Source organism: Kogia breviceps, chromosome 8 (genome assembly GCF_026419965.1).
Source record: "Kogia breviceps isolate mKogBre1 chromosome 8, mKogBre1 haplotype 1, whole genome shotgun sequence".
Classification (NCBI taxonomy): Eukaryota; Metazoa; Chordata; class Mammalia; order Artiodactyla; family Physeteridae; genus Kogia; species Kogia breviceps.
In genome coordinates, this window is record NC_081317.1 from 81,939,106 (window position 1) to 81,959,983 (window position 20,878).

At 37.9% G+C, this 20,878-nt stretch overlaps 1 protein-coding gene across 6 annotated transcripts in view; it reads right to left on the reverse strand.

Annotated features, from left to right (window-relative positions):
* The window catches only part of PRUNE2 (prune homolog 2 with BCH domain), a 387,249-nt gene that overhangs the window by 171,793 nt on the left and 194,578 nt on the right, over positions 1–20,878 (reverse strand). For all 6 annotated transcript variants that reach the window (XM_059071194.2, XM_059071193.2, XM_067039592.1 and 3 more), the window contains one exon: positions 20,562–20,656. In XM_059071194.2, the coding sequence (XP_058927177.1) occupies positions 20,562–20,656 (95 nt within the window). The remainder of the gene's footprint in view (positions 1–20,561; positions 20,657–20,878) is intronic.

The following is a 20,878-nucleotide window of genomic DNA, read 5'->3' on the forward strand; positions in this document are numbered from 1 at the left end:
CCTCCATACTGTTCTCCATAGTGGCTGTATCAATTTACATTCCCACCAACAGTGTAAGAGGGTTCCCTTTTCTCCACACCATCTCCAGCATTGATTGTTTGTAGACTTTTTGATGATGGCCATTCTGACCAGTGTGAGATGATACCTCATTGTAGTTTTGATTTGCATTTAGTTTATCTAATAATTAGTGATGTTGAGCATCTTTTCATGTGTTTCTTGGCCATCTCTATGTCTTCAGGTGTTATTATTTTAAATTTAAAATATCCAGATTAAGTTTCCAATTCTTTTTTCATTTAATTGTTAGCTCACAGTGCTGTTGTGTGTTTTTGGCAATGGATTGCTAACCTCTGTGAGGTTAAATAACCTTTGTATCAGTTAGTGCTTCGGGAAAGAAGACATTGAACCCTGGTCTTCTGGGAACAGAATTCATGTCTGCAGTGAGCCTCAGACCCTCTGTTTGTTCACCTGGATTAATAGAGAATCAAGAGCAATTTCTATCTATTTTTAAGATTACTCATAATGTGAGACTGTGTGACTACATTGTCAAAGAGTGGAAACTAATGCTGAATAACATATGAATAAATTACAAGATGTATTTTACACTTAACATTTTTCAAAAAACATCTCCTGCTGTTAAAGCCCATGCCCCATAAACATCATCAGTAAAGCAGTGATAAAAGCAAGGATAAGAACCCTCAAATGATAAATTGGTCAAATTTAGAGAAGTCAAAATAAGCAGTATTTTCCTTACCAGTCAAATGCAAAGGTTACACACACATGCTCACCAACTGCCTTTCTCCTAGTGGTAGATTATAAAACAGTGATTTCATTTGTGTCCAGAAACAAACATGAGTAAAAGCTATTAACCAAGGTCTAATAGTTATCTAATAAATATTTTAATTGAATGATATTTCTACATATAGTATTGCATTAGGACTGCTTAAAAAGGAAATATTAGCTGCATACAATTCAGAAAGTTTTTGCTGTCTTTGAAAAGAGTAGCCTCAAATAAAATTGATTCACAGAAAAGAATATTAGAATATACTTATACCATAGTCTATGTTTGGAACATGAAATAGATATAGAAAATTTAGCATGGATACAATTCAACATCACTTAGCAGGTTATTAATGAAAAGTAATAGAAGTTAATTGGCATCACTAAGTAACTAATTTCTTAAAATGATGATTTCTTTAATCACAGCTATTTCTACCGGGTAGACATCAAAGCTTTCTTTATGAGTAAGTACATTTTAAAATATGTACAATTTTAAACAATTTGGAAGCATTCCAGAATCTAATCTAAAAAAACCATATCTATGTTTCCAATTTTATCAGATCATAATTTATTAATCATAATGGAAATAATTTCCATTTACCACTTTAAAATACAGTTTCCACTTATCATTGTAAAAAAAGAGGAAGTCTAAAGGTAAACTCTCTCCAAGTACTATGTGGATCCAATAATAAATGTTATCAAATCATTTAATATGATATAAAACATTTCCTGCCACTTTTTTTCTGTAAGAGTCACTGGAAATGAGATTAAACCAGCAAAACTTCTCGTCAGTCAGTTAGTCGAAGCCATCAGTACTGGATAGAGTTGATGTTCAGAATCTGACCTAGGGCATCAATAAAGCAACCAAGACACGGACTCTTTCAATGGTGTATAAGCATTATGTCATTAATCAAGCTTAGATTGTAACAGTCTATTCTTATAAGGTGACAAATTAACCATATGAATACCTCACAGATGACAAAACTAAGATATATTAAACTCTGTGGGGTAAACACACCCACAGGCAATTCTAATAGACTGACATTTTGAATACTAATTGAAGCTGATTGATTTACGTATTCTACGTTTTCAACTCTCCGAAACGATGTATTTAATGTTTTATTTTTAAACACAATTAAAAAATAATATATAAATATATACATACTGCAAATGTAGTACAGATAACAAATTCATTTAAGCCCATTTATGCACATTAGTAACACACCATGTGGCAGAGAGACTAGGACTACAAGAAGACCCCTTGGCGATTTATTTTATATTAAATCCCTAATGGCCTCTCCTTATCTTTGCAAAAATATGCACGAAAGTCCAGACTATGCAGCCATTGAAATGAATGGTTATTTATTTGCTAAACGAGAACCCTATGTTTAATGTTCCTTAGACATAAGGTAGTCTGGAAAAGTCGCATTCCTACAGCTCCATACATCATTTATTTTACATACCCTAACTTCTCACAACAGGCAGCGGAAAAATATCTCTGAACAGCATTGTAAGTTGCTGAGATTTTTGTTTCCAATTCCATTACTGGAAGATTAAATGTTAACATGTTTACTTGCTTCTTTAGCAACAAAAACAAATTCATGCACCATCTTGGGGCCTGACACACACATGAATATAAAATGGAAGAGAGTTGGCAGATGACAAAAACTAAAATCAAACAATGGAAGAATATCAAAAGTTCAAACTTGTAAATAAACCTTAATTAAATACAAAAGAGAAAGCATCATGTACTTTAAATTTGTCTGCAAATATATACACTAATAATTAGAAAGTTCTAATAGTGGATTCTTGCTCTTTCAAAGAAAGAAGGTGGTTTTTTTTATCTTTATGTAACGTGCATAAAATATGCCCCAAAACTTGGTCCTGGACATATTAGCTTTTAATATTCGTCCTGACATCAACACACTTTCCTATCAAATCACTTCATGTCGGGTTCACACAAATAAAATGGTGCAGGCCCAGGGATATCCTTAGGAGATAAGCAAAAACACATTGTTTGCTCCCTCCTTCACTGCTTTCTCCATCTAACTTCCAACAGATTCTCATATAGTTAAAATTGAGAAAGTTTTTTAGAAGAAAGAATTCACAAAGGAATGGCAGGGAGGAATGTATGGAATGGGGGATGGGACAAGACCACCTCATCTTAGAGGAAAGGTAATTCAGCTTTCTCTATACATATATATATAATGCAGAACAAGCAGGACTCAAAACGTGCAATTTTAGCATCACACTGTGGGATTAGTTCTTGCCTTGATCCTATGTAAAAAAATCAGGCAAACCCCATGATTTTTCTGCACAGTCTTAGGTAACAAAGCTTCTCAGGCACTTCAATTTGCAAGTCTCAGCTGAGTAGCCAAAATTGCAGTCTTTAATAGAGTTAAGCTTCTACTCTCCCCCAGCAATGCTGGTTACTGGTGGGAGGGAGTGTGATCTCTTCATTCTTTCCCCACCTTCCCTTCTACTCTGCATTCATTTTGCTAACTGTAGTTTCTGACTGCTTTTGGGTTGGAGCATGAGGAAGTAAGATGAAGTCAGAGGAGTAGGCAAGTTATTACTTAACTGTTACTTTCCAGCATACCTAGAGTTCTCTGTGCTTCACAGGTGGGTTACCTTCATGGGCTGGGCTCCCTGTGGATCTGTAGTTACTCTCATCTCCTATCTCCCCTGCCCTCCTGGATGGGTGGAATCCACTTCTCACTTCCCCAGCTCTTAGGAAGCTGGCTCTGACTCTGGCTTCTCTCAGCTGAGATATGCTTTTCTTTCACTTCATGTCAGCCCACTTGGGCAGGATCCACGAAAAACGCACACTGGCACTCTCGCACACATAGCCCAGATCTGGCCTGGCATAAATATTCCTGCATCCACTACTCTAACAATTTTCTCAGGGTGAAGGCTACTGCATGCAGCCACCCGTTCTATGTCCCACTGTCAACATAGCCGGTCATCACATCTCTCGCCCTTTAGATTTTCTGGGTAAGAATGAAACACCTGCCCACTGTGTCTCCCAAACTGAAAGGGTCACATATGAGTCTCTCTGGGTGGCCTTTCAGAACCCACTGCCCAGGCTCCAGGGGAGGGACTGATGCCCCCTCTCCCTTAATCACATGGGACACACACATCTCAAAATGTCTCCTCTTTTCTATTTCCAAATTTCAATCTTTTTATTACTTCTAAGATGGTAAAAGCCTCAAAAGCACTGTAAGCAGATTTCGCCTACTTCTTTTGAAAATTTTGTATCATGGTCTCACAGATGGCTTTGGGAAGGGTTATCTATTGTCTCTATCCCTCCCCCCCCTTTTTAAAAAACATCTTTATTGGAGTATAATTGCTTTACAATGGTGTGTTAGTTTCTGCTGTATAACAAAGTGAATCAGCTATACATATACATATATCCCCATATCTCCTTCCTCTTGCGTCTCCCTCCCACCCTCCCTATCCCACCCCTCTAGGTGGTCACAAAGCACTGAGCTGGTCTCCCTGTGCTATGTGTCTCCATCCTTCTACTGAACCTTTTAATTGAACATCTCTGCAAGCTGTGTTCCTTTGGTCCCTGCAGAGCTGGTCTCCATCCTCCTCCACCCTGCTCTCTGCCGCACCACAGAGGCCCTTCTAGACTCGTGTTTCCTGTTGGTTTCAGCCAATGGAAACCCTAACAGCTGCTGGGAAGGAGGAAGGAGAGTGATGGCAGAGTGTTTACTCCTACATTTCCTTTCGTTTGGGGTCACTTTGAACTTGGGCACTCCTTGACCAAAGGCTCTTCCTGAGGTGGCCCTCTCTTTTCAACATTCTCCTTCCAGGTTCTGGAAACTTCTCCTTTCCTTTTCCTTTCATGCAGAGGGTAATAACCCCTGGGACACCACTCTCTTCCTTGCAGTACCTCTCACTCTGCCTTCACCTAATAAAATGGCTCACTTTATTAGACCTACCTCAAATGATCTCAATTGAATGGGCCACCTGTTCCCACTGGGACTGATACTATCTTGATACAAATGTGTAGCTTGAGATGCACAAACATATTTTTCAAACTAAATTATACCACGTGCAAATATGAACGTGCCCAGTTTCCTATTGCTTAAGAGTTTTGAATAAACATTTCTAACCTGATAATCCTGTCCTTTTACTCTTTATAATTTCCTATTTCTATGAATTCTTGAAAATTCAAAGCAAATCTTTATAAACTTAAAAATAATAGTTCATAAAAACCTTCTCTACTACTGGAGACCTTTAAGCCTACTAGAAGAATACAGAAGCCCTGGAGCCCTAGTCCCATCCTAGGAGGCAGATTTATCAGCTGTTATCAGTCAAAAAGCAAGAACTTCATTTCATGATTGTCCTCTCCCAGTGATTCATTGGTAACTTGACTTTTCCAATGGGCTTAAGAAAATCTGATAGGATGGCCTTCATCTGAATAAAATCTAAGACAACTGAAACCACAAAAAAGTTACAAATACTTGAGAAACTAGATAACAAAGATTTCTGTTTGGAGGTTCTGGTGGATTTTAAGTGATCACAGATTATCTCCAGCTCCTCCCATTTGGAGGTGGAGTCTCTTTCCTCACTCTCTCTGGGCTGGCCCCATGACATGACTTGTTTTGACCAATAACTTGTGGCATGACTTTGTGGGACTTGCAAGCACCCGAAGGTCTTGCTTTCACCATCTTGGAAGGCTTCTGCTCTAGAGTGAAGAAGCTTGGGATGAAAGGCCATATAGAGATAGAGGCTCAACCACCTAGCTATTCATTCCAACCCTCCCAGCTGAGGCCCCACCCATGTGGGTGAGGCAACCCTAGATCAACCAGTCCAGCAGGGCCATTAGCTGACTGTAGTCACAGGAGTAAGCTCAGACAAGACCAGTAGAATCATATGAATTACTAAATTGTTGTTCTTTGAAGCCACTTAGTTTTAGGGAAACATGGACTTTCTTATCTGTCATACCAGAATTATGTCCACAGCCAGTTAATTCAGTAAGAGAATTCCAGAAAAATATAGACTAGGTAACCACTGATGGTAACAGTTAGCTTATTCTTCTGTGACCCAACATAGAACAATTAGGAAAGAATAAGGACTTTGGAATCCACTGTCCCTGGGTTGGAATGCTTACTCTGTAGTTTATTTCCTGTTTCTGAGTCTCAGTTTAATCACCTGTAAATTAGAGATAATAACTGCCTACGTACATCATAAGGAAGGCATCAGAATTTTAAAAGATAACTAATATAAAGCACCTAACATAGTGCTAGAAACTTGGTGAATGCCAATTTCCTTCCTCAGTATCCGTGTATATGTGTCCAAAAGTTGGAAACTGAATCAAATGGCTCTAAGTCAATGGTACTCAAAATGTGTCTGGACCAGCAACATCAGCATCCCAAAGAACTTATTAGACATACAAATTCTCAGACCCCAACCAGAGCTATTGATTCAGAAACTATGGTGTCCTGTATTGCCCCATTAAAGCCAACTAAAATTACCAGTCATTCATGAGCTCGTACTATAGTATCTAGCCTATATTTCAGCATATAGTAGCTACTCAATAAAAATGCTTGATGACAAATGACTGTTAATGGGTGATTAAGTGGATGGATGAGATGAGTGCATGTTTTCAAACCCTCCTCTTCAACCCTGGTTCCTAAGGACAAATTAGCCAGTCTGACATGTTATAGGCTGACCTGGTGATGTCAACGACTGTAATATAGGTGGGGAGCCTCATTGTTTGGGCTCCATGGGCAGGTAGGTACAAGATGACTGTTTGACTTGGGTTAAAAAGAAAGCACTCTTAAAGACCAAAACAATGAAGAGTCAACAACAGGTGTGCTTGGCATGGGCATTCCAAAGACACTGAAAATTAGATTTCATAACGGCCTCATGAAAAGAATGCTAGTCTAAAATGCTGGAAGGCAAAACATAGCCACAAATACTTCATGCCATGAAGTACCACTTCTAGAAGAGTCTGCTACACTTCATTTACAAGTTGGAAATAATAATGGACTTATTTCAGAGGGTATTCATGGAGGTTCAATGAGAAAATAAAAATAAAATGCATGGTACATAGTAAACACTCAACAAATGTTGGATACTATTACATTTATTTTAAAAATTTGAATTATTCGAGGTATTGACTAGCGCCATGCTATGAATACAAAGAGCATTAAATTATTCTTTTGAAGGAATAAAAGAAGACGATAATGAATTACCAAATCCTAGTTCTAGCACCTTGTTCTGTTTTCCCCTTTCTACCACTAGGTGACACCACCAACCTTACATAACCCACTCTTTTCCCACAGATTCCACACAGCCAATCTTCATCACTGTTGATTAAGGAACAAGATGTCTATTCTGGAAAAAATGCTAAATTATTCTTTTGTTTGAGTCTTCTTATTTATCTAAATTGCCACTGGCTATTTGGTATAAATTTATTATTTCCTCAGTGTGTACTAAAAAAGAGTTTTTGTTACTTAGGGAACCAATTCAGCATTTACCTACACGGATGGGAAAGGAGCATTCTAATACCATCCCACTTCACAGTTTCTCTTCTGTACATGTTTCTTCTGTCACAAGAAAAAGGAAAAATTTTCCTTTAGTTTCACAGCCTGCTTTTCTATGACAAGTTGATACAATGTAGTAATTAACCATTAAAATATTGCATATGATTCACAGGAATGTTACAGACAAACTAATTTAAACCAAGGTCAGGTCTCCAAATCAGCAAAATAACTCTGAAAGTGGGTGAGAGAGAAAATAAACAAGAGAAGAGGTAAGCAACAGCTGCTATTAAAAGTAACACTGGGCAGCTAAAACTGGTCTGAGTACATTCCTAAAAATGTAATTAGGCAAATCCTTCCAGAAATTAAACCATCAAAATGACATTATAGTACACTTTAAAAATCTATTTAAAGAGCGAAAGAGTACTCATCCTAGCATGTCACTATGTCCTGAGGGTTTCCCTTCTCGTAAAGAAAGATGCAGAAGAGAATTAGATATTATGCTATTAAAAAGTTCAAATTATCACTGATATATTTTGTGAAATGTTATTTCTTAATTCCCTCAGCAGTGCTGAAGTTGACAATGAATTAACTTAATAGGCTGTTTTCTGGTTTCTTTGTCATTTTATTGGGTGGTTAAAATGACTAGAACCAAAGCCTACCTATTAGCTTTCCAAATACCAACACTTATTAAAGAGCCATGATAAGAGAGGTACTGAATTCTACCATATCACAGAGCTCATTTTCTCAAGAAGGCAGGCATGGATATTCCATTTCCTCCACAAGGAAAGGGTCAACTTACTCCTCCTACTAAAGGATTTGAGTAAAACAGAATTGCCTGCTTATTACTTTTGAAGTCTAGAAATGTACCATTTTTATTTATATAAGTTGCAGTGATACATGAATTTATTCCAAATGCCTTCTGATAATATGCCCATTTCCCCACAGTGACTGTGAACTTAAGTGATAGGTCCCCAAATAATGTGACAGAGGTACCAGAAATACTACATCTAAATGGAGAGCCTTAGACATTTTGGTGACATATAGAAAGACTTTTTATTGGCTTTTTAATTACAAATAATTAAGAAGCTACTGGAAGAAAGTGTGGTAATACCAAGGCAGAAGAAGTGGCAGTGAAGAATGGAATAGGGTTTCTGCAAAGGAGCAGGTGGACATATGGAAAAGGGAAAAGCTGTGTGAAACCTGCAAAGGAAAGGAAAGACAGGAAGTGATAAAAAAAAAATATGCAGAAAATGTGGTCCAAAGACTGTTACCAGATCTCATTAGTACAGCCCATGACAGTGAAGCTCAGGAGGAAACTGGTGACAACCCAGGATGCATTGCTGAAGAGAACAAGCTCTCTGTCTCTAGCAGAATAGAAGAGACCAGAGAGTGGGGAAGACAAGGCTTCCAGGGCAAGAGCCTGAGCCACCAGCATGTGTGGTGACTGATGAATAGAGGCAGCAGTGACTGTGATGTCTGTGTCCAAGTAGGAAAGACCCTAAAGACTAATTTCCGATATTCTTCAGTACTGTACACATGAACCATTATCTCTAGCTGCAGTGTGGCCCTATTCACTCTTAATCTAAGCCAAGATTATTAACTGTCGCAAATATACCATTGATCAAAATGCATGAAGCCAGATAAGTAAATTTTCATAAATTAAGATTCCACTTTTCCTTGATTCATAGAAGAAAGTCTAGGACTTAATGACACAGTTGGATATGAGAAGCAATCCCCTTCTTTGGTGAAGTCTCCAAAGATGGTCACCTTCAATTCCTTCCCTCCCTATAGGCACATGCTCCTCCTCACATCAAGAACTGGGGTCTAAATGTTGCCCACTCTCACCACTATTATTCAACATAGTTTTGGAAGTTTTAGCCACAGCAATCAGAGAAGAAAAAGAAATAAAAGGAATCCAAATCAGAAAAGAAGAAGTAAAACTGTCACTGTTTGCAGATGACATGATACTATACATAGAGAATCCTAAAGATGCCACCAGAAAACTACTAGAGCTAATCAGTGAATTTGGTAAAGTAGCAGGATACAAAATTAATGCACAGAAATCTCTTGCATTCCTATACACTAACAATGAAAAATCTGAAAGAGAAATTAAGGAAACACTCCCATTTACCACGGCAACAAAAAGAATAAAATACCTAGGATACACCTACCTAAGGAGACAAAAGACCTGTATGCAGAAAACTATAAGACATTGATGAAAGAAATCAAAGATGATACAAACAGATGGAGAGATATACCATGTTCTTGGACTGGAAGAATCAACATTGCGAAGATGACTATACTACCCAAAGCAATCTACAGATTTAATGCAATCCCTATCAAACTACCAAAGGCATTTTTCACAGAACTAGAACAAAAAATTTTGCAATTTGTATGGAAACACAAAAGACCCCGAATAGCGAAAGCAATCTTGAGAACGATAAATGGAGCTGGAGGAATCAGGATCCCTGACATCAGACTATAGAACAAAGCAACAGTAATCAAAACAGCATGGTATTGGCACAAAAACAGATATAGAGATCAATGGAACAGAACGGAGAGCCCAGAAAAAACCCCACACACCTACAGTTAATTAATCTTTGACAAAGAAGGCAAGAATGTACAACAGAGAATAGACAGTCTCCTCAGCAAGTGGTGTCAGGAAAGTTGGACAGTGGCATGTATATAAATGAAGTTAGAACACACCCTGCCACCATACACAAAAACAAACTCAAAATGGCTTAAAGACTTAAATATAAGACTTGACACCATAAAACTCTTAGAAGAGAAAATAGGCAAAACATTCTCAGACCTAAATCATACCAATGTTTTCTTAGGTCAGTCTCCCAAGGCAGGAGAAATAAAAGCAAAAATAAACAAATGGGATCTAATTAAGCTTAAAATCTTTTCACAGCAAAGGAAACCATAAACAAAACAAAAAGACAAGCCTCAGAATGGGAGAAAATACTTGCAAGTGAAGCAACTGACAAGGATTGATTTCTAAAATATACAAACAGCTCACACAGCTCAATATCATAAAAACAAATGATGCAATAAAAATATGGGAAGATGATCTAAACAGACATTTCTCTAAAGAAGACAATAACCAAAAAGCACATGAAAAGATGCTCAACATCATTAATTATTAGAGAAATGCAAATCAAAACTACAATGAGGTACCACCTTACACCAGTCAGAATGTCCATCATTCTGTCTACAAATGACAAATGCTGGACAGGGTGTGGAGAAAAGGGAACCCTCCTACAGTGTTGGTAGGAATGTAAGTTGGTGCAGCCACTATGCAAAACAGTATGGAAGTTCCTCAGAAAACTAAAAATAGAGTTGCCATATAATCCTGCAATCCCACGCCTGGGCATATATTCAGAGAAAACTATAATTCGAAAGGATAACATGTACCCAATGTTCACTGCAGCACTACTTAAAATAGCCAAGACATGGAAACAACCTAAATGTCCATCAACAGATGAATGGATAAAGAAGATGTGGTACATATATGCAATGGAATACTACTCAGCCATAAAAAAGAATGACATGATGCCATTTACAGCAACATGGATGGACCTAGAGATTATCATACTATGTGAGGTAAGTCAGAAAGAGAAAGACAAATACCATAGGATATCACTTATATATGGAATCTAAAATATGACACAAATGAACTTATCTATGAAAGAGAAACAGACTCACAGACATAGAGAACAGACTTGTGGTTGCCAAGGAGGAGGAGGCACAGGGGAGGGATGGATTGGGAGTCTGGGGTTAGAAGATGCAAACTGTTATATATAGAATGGATAAACAACAAGGTCCTACTGCATAGCACAGAGAACTATATTCAATATCCGATGATAAACCATAATGAAAAAGAATATGAAAAAGAATGTATATTGTAAAACTGAATCACTTTGCTGCACAATAGAAATTAACACAACATTGTAAATCAACTATACTTCAGTAAAATAAATTTTAAAATACACACACAAAAAAGAATTGGGGTCTAATTCCCAGTGGTGTGTTTGCACTGACTTGCACAGGTTGGTAAGCAATGATTGTAAAATTTTCAGGAAATTTGAAAACCCACCATTAACAAATTAAACACAGCCATTAAAAAAATTAGATTAAATATTCCACATTAAATAAATTATATTAAAAACAAAAGTCATAAATTCTCAAAACTCATTACTTCCTAATTATTCTACTACATTATCTATGTTCTATTGCATCTGTCTGCTAGGTGGTATGCTTCTGTGCATCTCTTCCCAATCTGTTTTTTTTTAACAAATAAAATTGTAATATATTTAAAGTATACAACAAGATGATGAGCTTTTTTTCTTTTCTTTTTTTTTTGTGATAATGCTTAAGATCTACTCTTAGCAAATTTCAATTATATAATACAGTGTTAGAACTATTCCTTACTGTGTTTTGATGTTATCACATTGGTACCTTGAAACTGGCCATGGTAAGAGTATTTACACTATGGAAATTGGCAAACACTACAAATCAAAGCTTGTTTAATTGATTTATTGGTTTTCTAGAGCATGTGTTGGCAAATTATGGCCCACAGGCCAAATTCAGCCCACTGCTTGTTTCTATACAGCCCGTGAGCTAAACACTTTCTAATTGTTATTTAGTCCCACATAAAATCCTCATTTTTGCCTCTTGGACCATAAAGCCTAAAATATTTACTATCTAGCTCTTTGCAGAAAAAAATTTTCCTGTCTCAACTTAAGAAAGTAATGGAGAAAGTTAATTATGTAGGCTAAACTTAAAAGTGGATTGTGTTTCTAGCCACTGCATTGTGAATAGCACAAAAATAAAAACAAAACTTTGAGGACATGTTCTTCCTGTATTTGAAAACTATTCTTTAAGTCAGCAGAGAAGTAGCATTCATGCTGTTGACAAACAGGTAAAGTTCAGACAAAAAATCTTTGTTGTTTCACTTTCTTGTTAAAAAAAAAAAAAATCAACCACATTCTTGGTGGAACTATATTGGTTCATCAATTGCAGTGCAAGAGTTGCATTAAAATTAAGTAACTCATTCTGTAAGAATCGATTGTATAGAATTTACAATAAAGAGTATGTAATTTGTAAATTGTGTGCTATATATCCTCCATATCAGTAATATGTGTGGATTTTTTTTTTTTTTAGAGAGCCCATTGTTAAACATTTACCAGCACACCACTGCTAATTCTATTTTATCATCGATCTGGGCTGGCCTTAGGGAGTTGCATGAACAATAAAATATGATGGAAGTGATATTCTGAGATATTTGAAGTTAGGTCACAATAATCACAGATTCCATCTGAGTCTCTCTTCCAAAGCTCTCTCTTGTGGCTCTCTCTCTGAATCTGTCAGGCTGTGAGCAGCCCACACCCGGTGACTCCCAACTGAGCTGACAGGTGACTACCATCTGACTGCAACTGCATGAGAAACTGAGCAAAAACTGCCCAAATGAACCCCAAAAAAGCCAAAGAACTATGAGAGATAATAACATCTTAGTTTAAGTCTCGAGGTTCTGGGGGTGGCTTGTGACACAGCAGTAGATAACTGGAACACCATTTTATTCTGAGGAGAAGGCAGTGAGCAGGGAGCCAGTTGGACCCAACACCTCATGACCTCAGGAATCCTAGGTTGGGGTGGTATCGCAGCTCTGTTTTGTTCCATGTCCTTGGTGCTAAGCGGATGCATGGGCACATTGCAGGGTGGGGATGCAATGAAAAGAGAGTGGTTATGGATGATACACACCCACATTTGCATGTAAATCTGAATCATATTGTTCACCAGAGATGCAGCAAGTAAAATACCATCAAACAGCACACAGACTCTACACTGTTCACTTATTAGCAATCAACCCCATCTGGGCTTCCTGGAGTGGCATGCAGCTCCCTCCACAGCTTTCTGCCTTTCTGCCCCACACCCAGTAGCCATTTTTGAGGCTAACTTCCCCACAGCCTCTTGATGAGGCCATGTCCTCATAGCATCTGATCTCATTATAGCATTCCCACTTCACAGTTGCCCAGGGAAGTCAGTGGGGATTTCTGGGCCCTGCGGAGAGCTTATGCCTGGGGCAGGCTCCGTGTTTTCTATGCTCCTCCCTTTCCACTTCCTCCATGTAACTACACTTCTATAGCATTTCAGGGGAGAAGGAGAAGTGGCCAGGGCACCACCCCTTAGCAAAGAAAGCACAGTGCATAATGAGTAACTTTATGATCTCTAAATATTGAGTATTGAGGTATTTTGTACCATTGGGGGAAATAAATATAAAGAAGTATGGCTAGACAGGCCAAGTTTTGTGAATCATTTAAATCCATTTGAAACTGGTCAATAGGTTAAAAAAAAGCAAAAACATCAAGTTGCCTCCAACCTCAGTTTAGCTGTAAATACAAAACAGGAATTCCATTATGAGGTATTTCTAGATAGGCCAGTTTTGCAGACTTCATCTGGTATCTTAAAATATTTTTGGTCATCTGCAGAAGGAGCTACCTACCTACAAATTGTAAGGATTCTAAATATTATATGCTTCAGCTGCCTAGTACATTTTTTCCCAAAGACAAAGTGCTATTGCAGCTGATATGATAAACCATTCGTTAAATAGGGAATTTCGATTCCCTCATTTCAATTACGTCTCATTACCAAGAACTGCTCACAGCTCAGAGTAGGAATGCAAGTTAACTTTTCTGATTTCAGGTTTCACTTTTTTATCCTGCCATTGTCCTCAAGAAGCTATGAATTGTTAGCTCTAAATTAGTTTCAAATTATAATTCACACTTCAGATGACTCACACACACTGACTGTTAAATTCACACAATGAAAGTCACCTAACCGTGTTTGTCATTTGCTTTAAACCCCTTTGGACTCTTCAGCCAGGTATGAACTGAGAACTCCTAACACCTCAACTACTCAGAATTTTGTTATTAGGAATTGCCATAGTGCTCAAAGTAATACTGTTTCCTTTCCATAAAAAATCTCTACCATTAAATTTTTTCACTGATTTGGGCTGCTATTTTGAACATACATTTGAAAAAGTTACATTACAACAAGGTAAACCAGAATACCCATGTCCTTGAATTCTAGAGGGAGGCAGAGAAAAAAAATCAGAATTCCTTCCTTCTTACATGGTGTGTCCTATCCCTCACCTCATAATCTTTTTTCTTATTATTTTTATCTACTTGACTTGTTTTTCCAAATCTCCTCTATATGAGGGGCTGATAATTACATTTACTCTGAATACTTAGATGATGTTTACAGATCAAAAATTAAAATGATTTTTAAAAGAAGCAAAGATATGAACATAAACAAGAAGTGGCTTGGTACCAAGAGTAGGGAAAACAAGAGTTCCAACTAAGGATTGCTTAAGGATGTCTGTCGAGGCTGTCCAACACCTGGAGTTCGCAGCAATGATTGACAACTGATGACTTGCTAGCAAACCCCCAAGCGGGCATCATATCCCAAGTAGTAAACACAGTGCTTGGGCAGAACAGACCCAGATTTTGGTCGCAGCTCTGTATTAGACAAATGATTTAACCTTTTTAGATTCCAATTTCCTCACCTCCAAGATGGAGATTGTGGCAGAGACTGGCTAATTTTTCTTCAAACTGGTTCTTCTTCTTGGACACACAATTAGACTGCATTTCTCAGCCTCCCTGCAGTCAGATGCAACCATGTGACTGGGCCAATGAAACGTGAGCAGAAGTGACAGATGCTAGGTTCTGAAAAGATCCATAAAGCCTCCCACCTTTGGCCCTCCAAGCTCTTCTCCTTCTTGAGAGACAGGATGGATGGAGATGTCTCAGGCAATCTTGGGAGCCACACGTTAAAGATGGTCTCTGAATCACCCCTGGCTACACAACCAGAAACACTAAATTGGATTTTGCTGCATGAGCAAAAAATGTATAAGTTATGTGTTGAGTCTTTGAGATTCTGGGTTTACCTGTTACTGCTGTTAGAGTTACCTTAACTAATACAGGGGTACTCATAGCATCTCTAACTCATGGGGTTGCTGGGAAGATTAAAGAAGACAATGCTTGCAAGTTCTTACTCTACTGCCTGATACACAGTGAGCACTTGTCATCAAATGTTAACTCCATCTTAGCAAGTAGGAGTTGGCAGCCCTGGACCCAAAAGGAAACAGAGGCAGTGGTTACACATATTTGCATTGGTTAGCCAAACAGCTTTGAAAAATCACCTCCAGCATAAGCGTTAGGCATTTTGAAGAATATGCTAATCAAAAATAATATATACTTCCTCAAATATTACTATGCATTTTATGACAAAATAAGGTAGGTAAATACTCTAGAGGTATTTTCATCCTGAACTCCAAAAAACTCCAAGCTCAGACAATGAAAAATCATGTTTCACGCTTAAATTTGGTAAACCAGGTTTCATAGTGGTTCGCTGAGTCTTAAATCACCTGTTACAATGGTTCAAAGATGCTTCACCGCAGCCTGAGTAAAAACGTTCACTTTCGTTAGGGAGGAGTTTAACAGTGATCTTGGGAATTCATTCTGGTCCGTGCTCTGAATGCTAAGGGAAAAGGTTGGTAGGAGGGAAAAGGAGTTTTTCCCTCCTCAGCGTTCCAAGGTGCAGCTTGGCTGGTAATCGCTGTGCAGGGCATCCCTTGTGTTCTATTCCAGGTTTCAAATAGCATAGTGTCTGGTCAGGAGGGGGCCCCAGAGAGAAAACAGGCTGGAGCTATTTCCTCAGACTCCAGCTCTTAATAAAGGAGACAAAATTTCAAGAGTTGGAAATCCCTACTTTTCCTCAGTTGAAGGAAATTGATTTAAAATAAAAACATGTGGGAGTGACAGATGAAATGTACTTAGCAGGCAACAGGTTCATTCATACAGTCTTATTATATGTTGAAGTCCTAACCTCCAGTACCTCAGAATGTGACTTTATTTGGAAATAGAGTCACTGCAGATATAACAGTTAAGATAAGGTCATCAGGGTGGGCCTTAATTCAATACGACTAATGACCATATGAAAAGGAAAAATTTGGAGACATGCATAGGGGGAAGATAATGTGAAAACAAAGGCAGAGACCAAGGTGGTACTTCTATAAGCCAAGGAATGCCAAAGATTGCCTGCAAACCACCAGAAGCTAGGAGAGAGGCATGGAACAGATTCTCAGCTTCCAGAAGGAACCTGTCCTGCCAATACCAGATCTTGGACTTCCAGCCTCCAGACTGTGACACAATAAAGGTATGTTGTTGAAGCCACACAGTGTGTGGTGCTTCATTGTGGCCGCAAACTGACACAGTATATATGTGGGAATAAATCATAACATGACTAGTCATAACAAAAGTGATCAAGTCAGTGCCTAGTTGAAGAAAGATGCTAATGGTTTACTTTTGGGAAATGCTTAAAGGAGATGTAATAATACTTGGTGTTGGCAAGGGAACTATTCGTGTGGTATTGCCATGAGCAATCTCATTTGCTTCAATGGCACCTTATTGGAATGGAAAGATTTGTCCCTTTCCCTTAACATCTAGACATACTGCTTTACTAGGAGTAAAGTAGGCCCAGGATGTATAATCGCTCCATTCTGTTGGAGCAAATGGAGCATAAAGGCAAAGTTTGTTCCAGTTAAGCACGTACTTTAATATCCATAAGTTCTCTTCTTTTTTTCCCCTAAGGCTTTACTATTTAAAGTTTTTAACATAGATTTGGTTTTTGGCAACCTTCGTTTCTCTCTACTGGTTCCTCCACTAAAATGCAGAATTAGAACAAAATCAAAACCACCTGTGTCTCTTTCCTGTTATTAAATTGGCAAACAATGAAAAGGGCACAAAGGATCAGGTACAAACACAATGAATGAAGTGGATTCCTATATGTGGTGTGTATGCCCCACAGGATGTGTGCTATATTCAGACTCAGAATGAACTGGAGGCCATGTGAAATGGGACTGCAGTATCTTTTCCATGGTCCTAGCTTCCAAGTCCTCTCTGCAAGAAAAACTAGCCCCCTGGCCATGCTCCTGACCTTTTTTTTTTTTTTTTTTTTTTTTTTGTGGCCTCTCCCGTTGCGGAGCACAGGCTCCGGATGCGCAGGCTCAGCGGCCATGGCTCACGGGCCCAGCCGCTCCGCGGCATGTGGGATCTTCCCGGACTGGGGCACGAACCCACGTCCCCTGCATCGGCAGGCAGACTCTCAACCACTGCGCCACCAGGGAAGCCCAACCATTTTTTTATCTACTGCTTTTCAAGGTCACACTCGTTCTGACTTCACATACTGAACAAAGCACTGAAACTCAGTATTATTGTAATTATTTACTTTCGATGGTAGATTTTCAATAACCCATATAACCTTAATTAGAACAACTATCATTTGTGAGATATACTACAATAAAAAGGGGAGACAAAAGGTTTAGTAGCTTTCCCTTTATAACGTAGAGGGCCGGAGTGAACTCATCTGTCAAAGGCAGTGGTTTCTACCACCCAAACCAGTGCTTCCCTCCAAAGGACATTCTATATATGTTGAAAGGAGACAAATTTTTCTTGTTTTCTCAATATTTCCACCCAAGAAAATTAACTGGGTCATCAGGCAAATAAAAGCCATGACACATACAACTGTGGAGTTGCAAAGGGCCATTGAAAACGTAAGGAATCCTCTTTCCCATTGCCCCGACAACACACAGAACTTCCAGTTGATTCCTTCCAGTGACAAGTAACCCATTAGAATTTTGTACTGCTGGATAAGCAGTTCTACTGATAAATATGTGGGCCATATTTTATCTATCTGATCTCAGCCTTCAGCTACAGTTGAAACCAATTGGAAGGAAACAAAGTAAATTGACTTGGATGCATAGCTAGATGGCTTTGCTTTCCTAGATGACTTACTTAAATTTAACAGGAAATGAAAATCAGATATCAAAGGAACAAATGGCAGACACCAACATGTATTTGTATTAACCAAGTACCTACTACGTCCCCAGCACTGTGCCAGGAAATCAAAGGGAGATAGAAGTCAACAATACCATCTTTATCCCCAATTAACTTAAAATGTTGTCTAACCATGATTAAATATTTGAAACAAGTTCAAAGTTAATGGAAGATACAGTATATATTTAAGTCCTAAGTTGGTCAATTTTGCAAGTGGTAATAGAAAATGAATAATTTCTACAAGTCATCATGAAGTAGCTAGGTCTTGACCATGCTTTGAAGGACAAGTGAGATTTAGAAAGTCATAGGAACTAAGAAAATTTCTTTGAGAATATATCTAGATTTAAAAGGCTATTAGACAGCTGTTCCAAAACACACCAAATAAGACAGGGGGAATTCTGTCATTATTTTTAAATGGGAATGGGAAAGGAATATTGAAATATAATCAAATATAGATAGAAACTGTGAAAACGCCACTGTATCATAGGATGATCTATGGAGAAAACCAAACTCTGCCCTTAACTTGGGGATTTTTCCAACTAAAAGATTAAATAAATAGTGTACATTTTCTCTCTCAAAGAAGATATACAATGTTATTAAGGAGTTCCTTCTCCATTTCTCAGTTATCTTTAATATCCCTCTTATGCCCAAGTGAAAAGCTCTCATTCAGCTGATTAGAGTTTAATCTGTGTACCCTTCTTTATATGTATAAATGTCCTTCTCCCTCCTCCTAGAAGATCATATAGCTCTTCCAGAGATGTACTTAGCTGCCTGATTAATTACTGGCCCTCTATGTAAATTACTGTCAAAATTAAGATGATCTTTTTATCACTTATTCAGCTTGATAAACGTTTACAGTTTAACATATCTGACAGAGCCATTTGTATACCCCTATAATATAAATGAAGGTACATTAAAGCTACAGTAAGTCTATAATAATAATAATAGCCTTAAAATAATTTGCTAACTACAGACAGTTCCCTAAGCAATTACAAGATGCTCTATGTTAATTTAGAAAGGAATTCCAAACAAGGCATTTAAAACCTAATAAGATGCCATTAAATGAAGGGAGACGGGAGGGGGAAAAGTGAAAGAAAACCCTAAGGCCTGAACTGGTAGAAATGATTCTCAAAGCTACTGACCCTTGCAAGATCCATGTATTCCTTGGATTTCTAGACACAAAGCAGATTTCTAATTGAAGGTGATTATGTAGTTACTACATCCCAAATTGCATGTATTTCTTGTATTGAGTCACATCATCAGCTAATTATATGGAGCATTTATCAATTCGAAAGTCCATAGAAACAGTTGAGTTTCTGTATGCAATGAGAATGTGGTCTGTAAACTATGAGGCACTATATCACCACCAAGTGTGAGTATCTTCAGCGACAACACTATGCCTCTTGGTACTCATACGGACGTACAAGCCGAACTACAATATCAAAACACCTAGGAACAATTTTACAAAGAAATCACAGAAAAAGGCACCTGGTTTGCTCTTGGTTTTCCCGAGGCATGGATACCCCCCTATGCGTGCCTGCTATGCCCTAGAAATATACACAGTGATACAGTCACCATTACCACAAGAAAAATAAAAAGAATAGCAACATACAGTTCTAAAATCTAAAAGACAAAATGCCTATACAGCAATTTTTATCTCCATAAACTTGACTTGAGAGTTCAGTGCCTCAATTAAAGGTGGGTCGCTTGATCAAGGCAACATAACAGTAAAAAATACTCAGACTCCTGCATGGCATAAATGTGCCTCTGTAAAATATAATTCCCATTAGTTAGGTTAATTAAGATTAACATGCAAGTCACTGAAAAGCCCCAAAGTAGACAAAAGACAATTTACCAAGGAAACATACAAAGTCAAGAACTGCATTCACTTTGAATCATTCATTTAACAGATTGGAAGGAGGGTCTTATTAATACTTGAGTTGTCACCATTGATTATCAAAATGACATGGATCCAAATAGCTTACAAAAGCCAAAGGACAACTTTGTTTCTTAGAACAGATCTATGGACAATGCAGGGTAGTGCAGAGAAAAAGGAAGTGAATCTAATCACATTTATAATCATTGTTATTAAATAGGATATACATATACATACACATACATGTATACATATGTGATTATGTTTTAGGTTTTGTTTTACTGAGATGAATGAAATGGCACTCATCTTGTTTGGCATTTTTCATTGGTTTAGCATAGTGTTTTCACCCAAAATAATAACCCGCGTTCCTAGTCAAATATATCACAAAGAAGCAAATATATCAGAGCAAAAGACTAACACTAACTTATGCAATAGAGAGAATCATATTCCATTTTCTCAGAATGCAATTGTGTGAAATCTGTCATTGCTGAAAAACTTTCCCATCCTTACCTCCAGGGTCATGTTCACGCTACTAATGGCCACTTTTATTTCTCCATCTGAAAGTTCCTTCAGATTCTTCAGCATTGTCTGTTCAATACTTAAACCTGTGGATGAGAGAAAAAAACAGTATGTTATACTTGGGGAACATTTTTGGCAATATCAAGGGATTATCTAAAGAAGTCACCCTGTTAATTTCAGTATTTCCCCTCTCATATTTCTTTTAACCATAATAAACACACATATTAAGGCAAAAATCGCATTACTGACAACGTTTGCATCAGTTAGGATCCCAGCAGGAAACAGCATTCACCCCTCAGGATGCACAA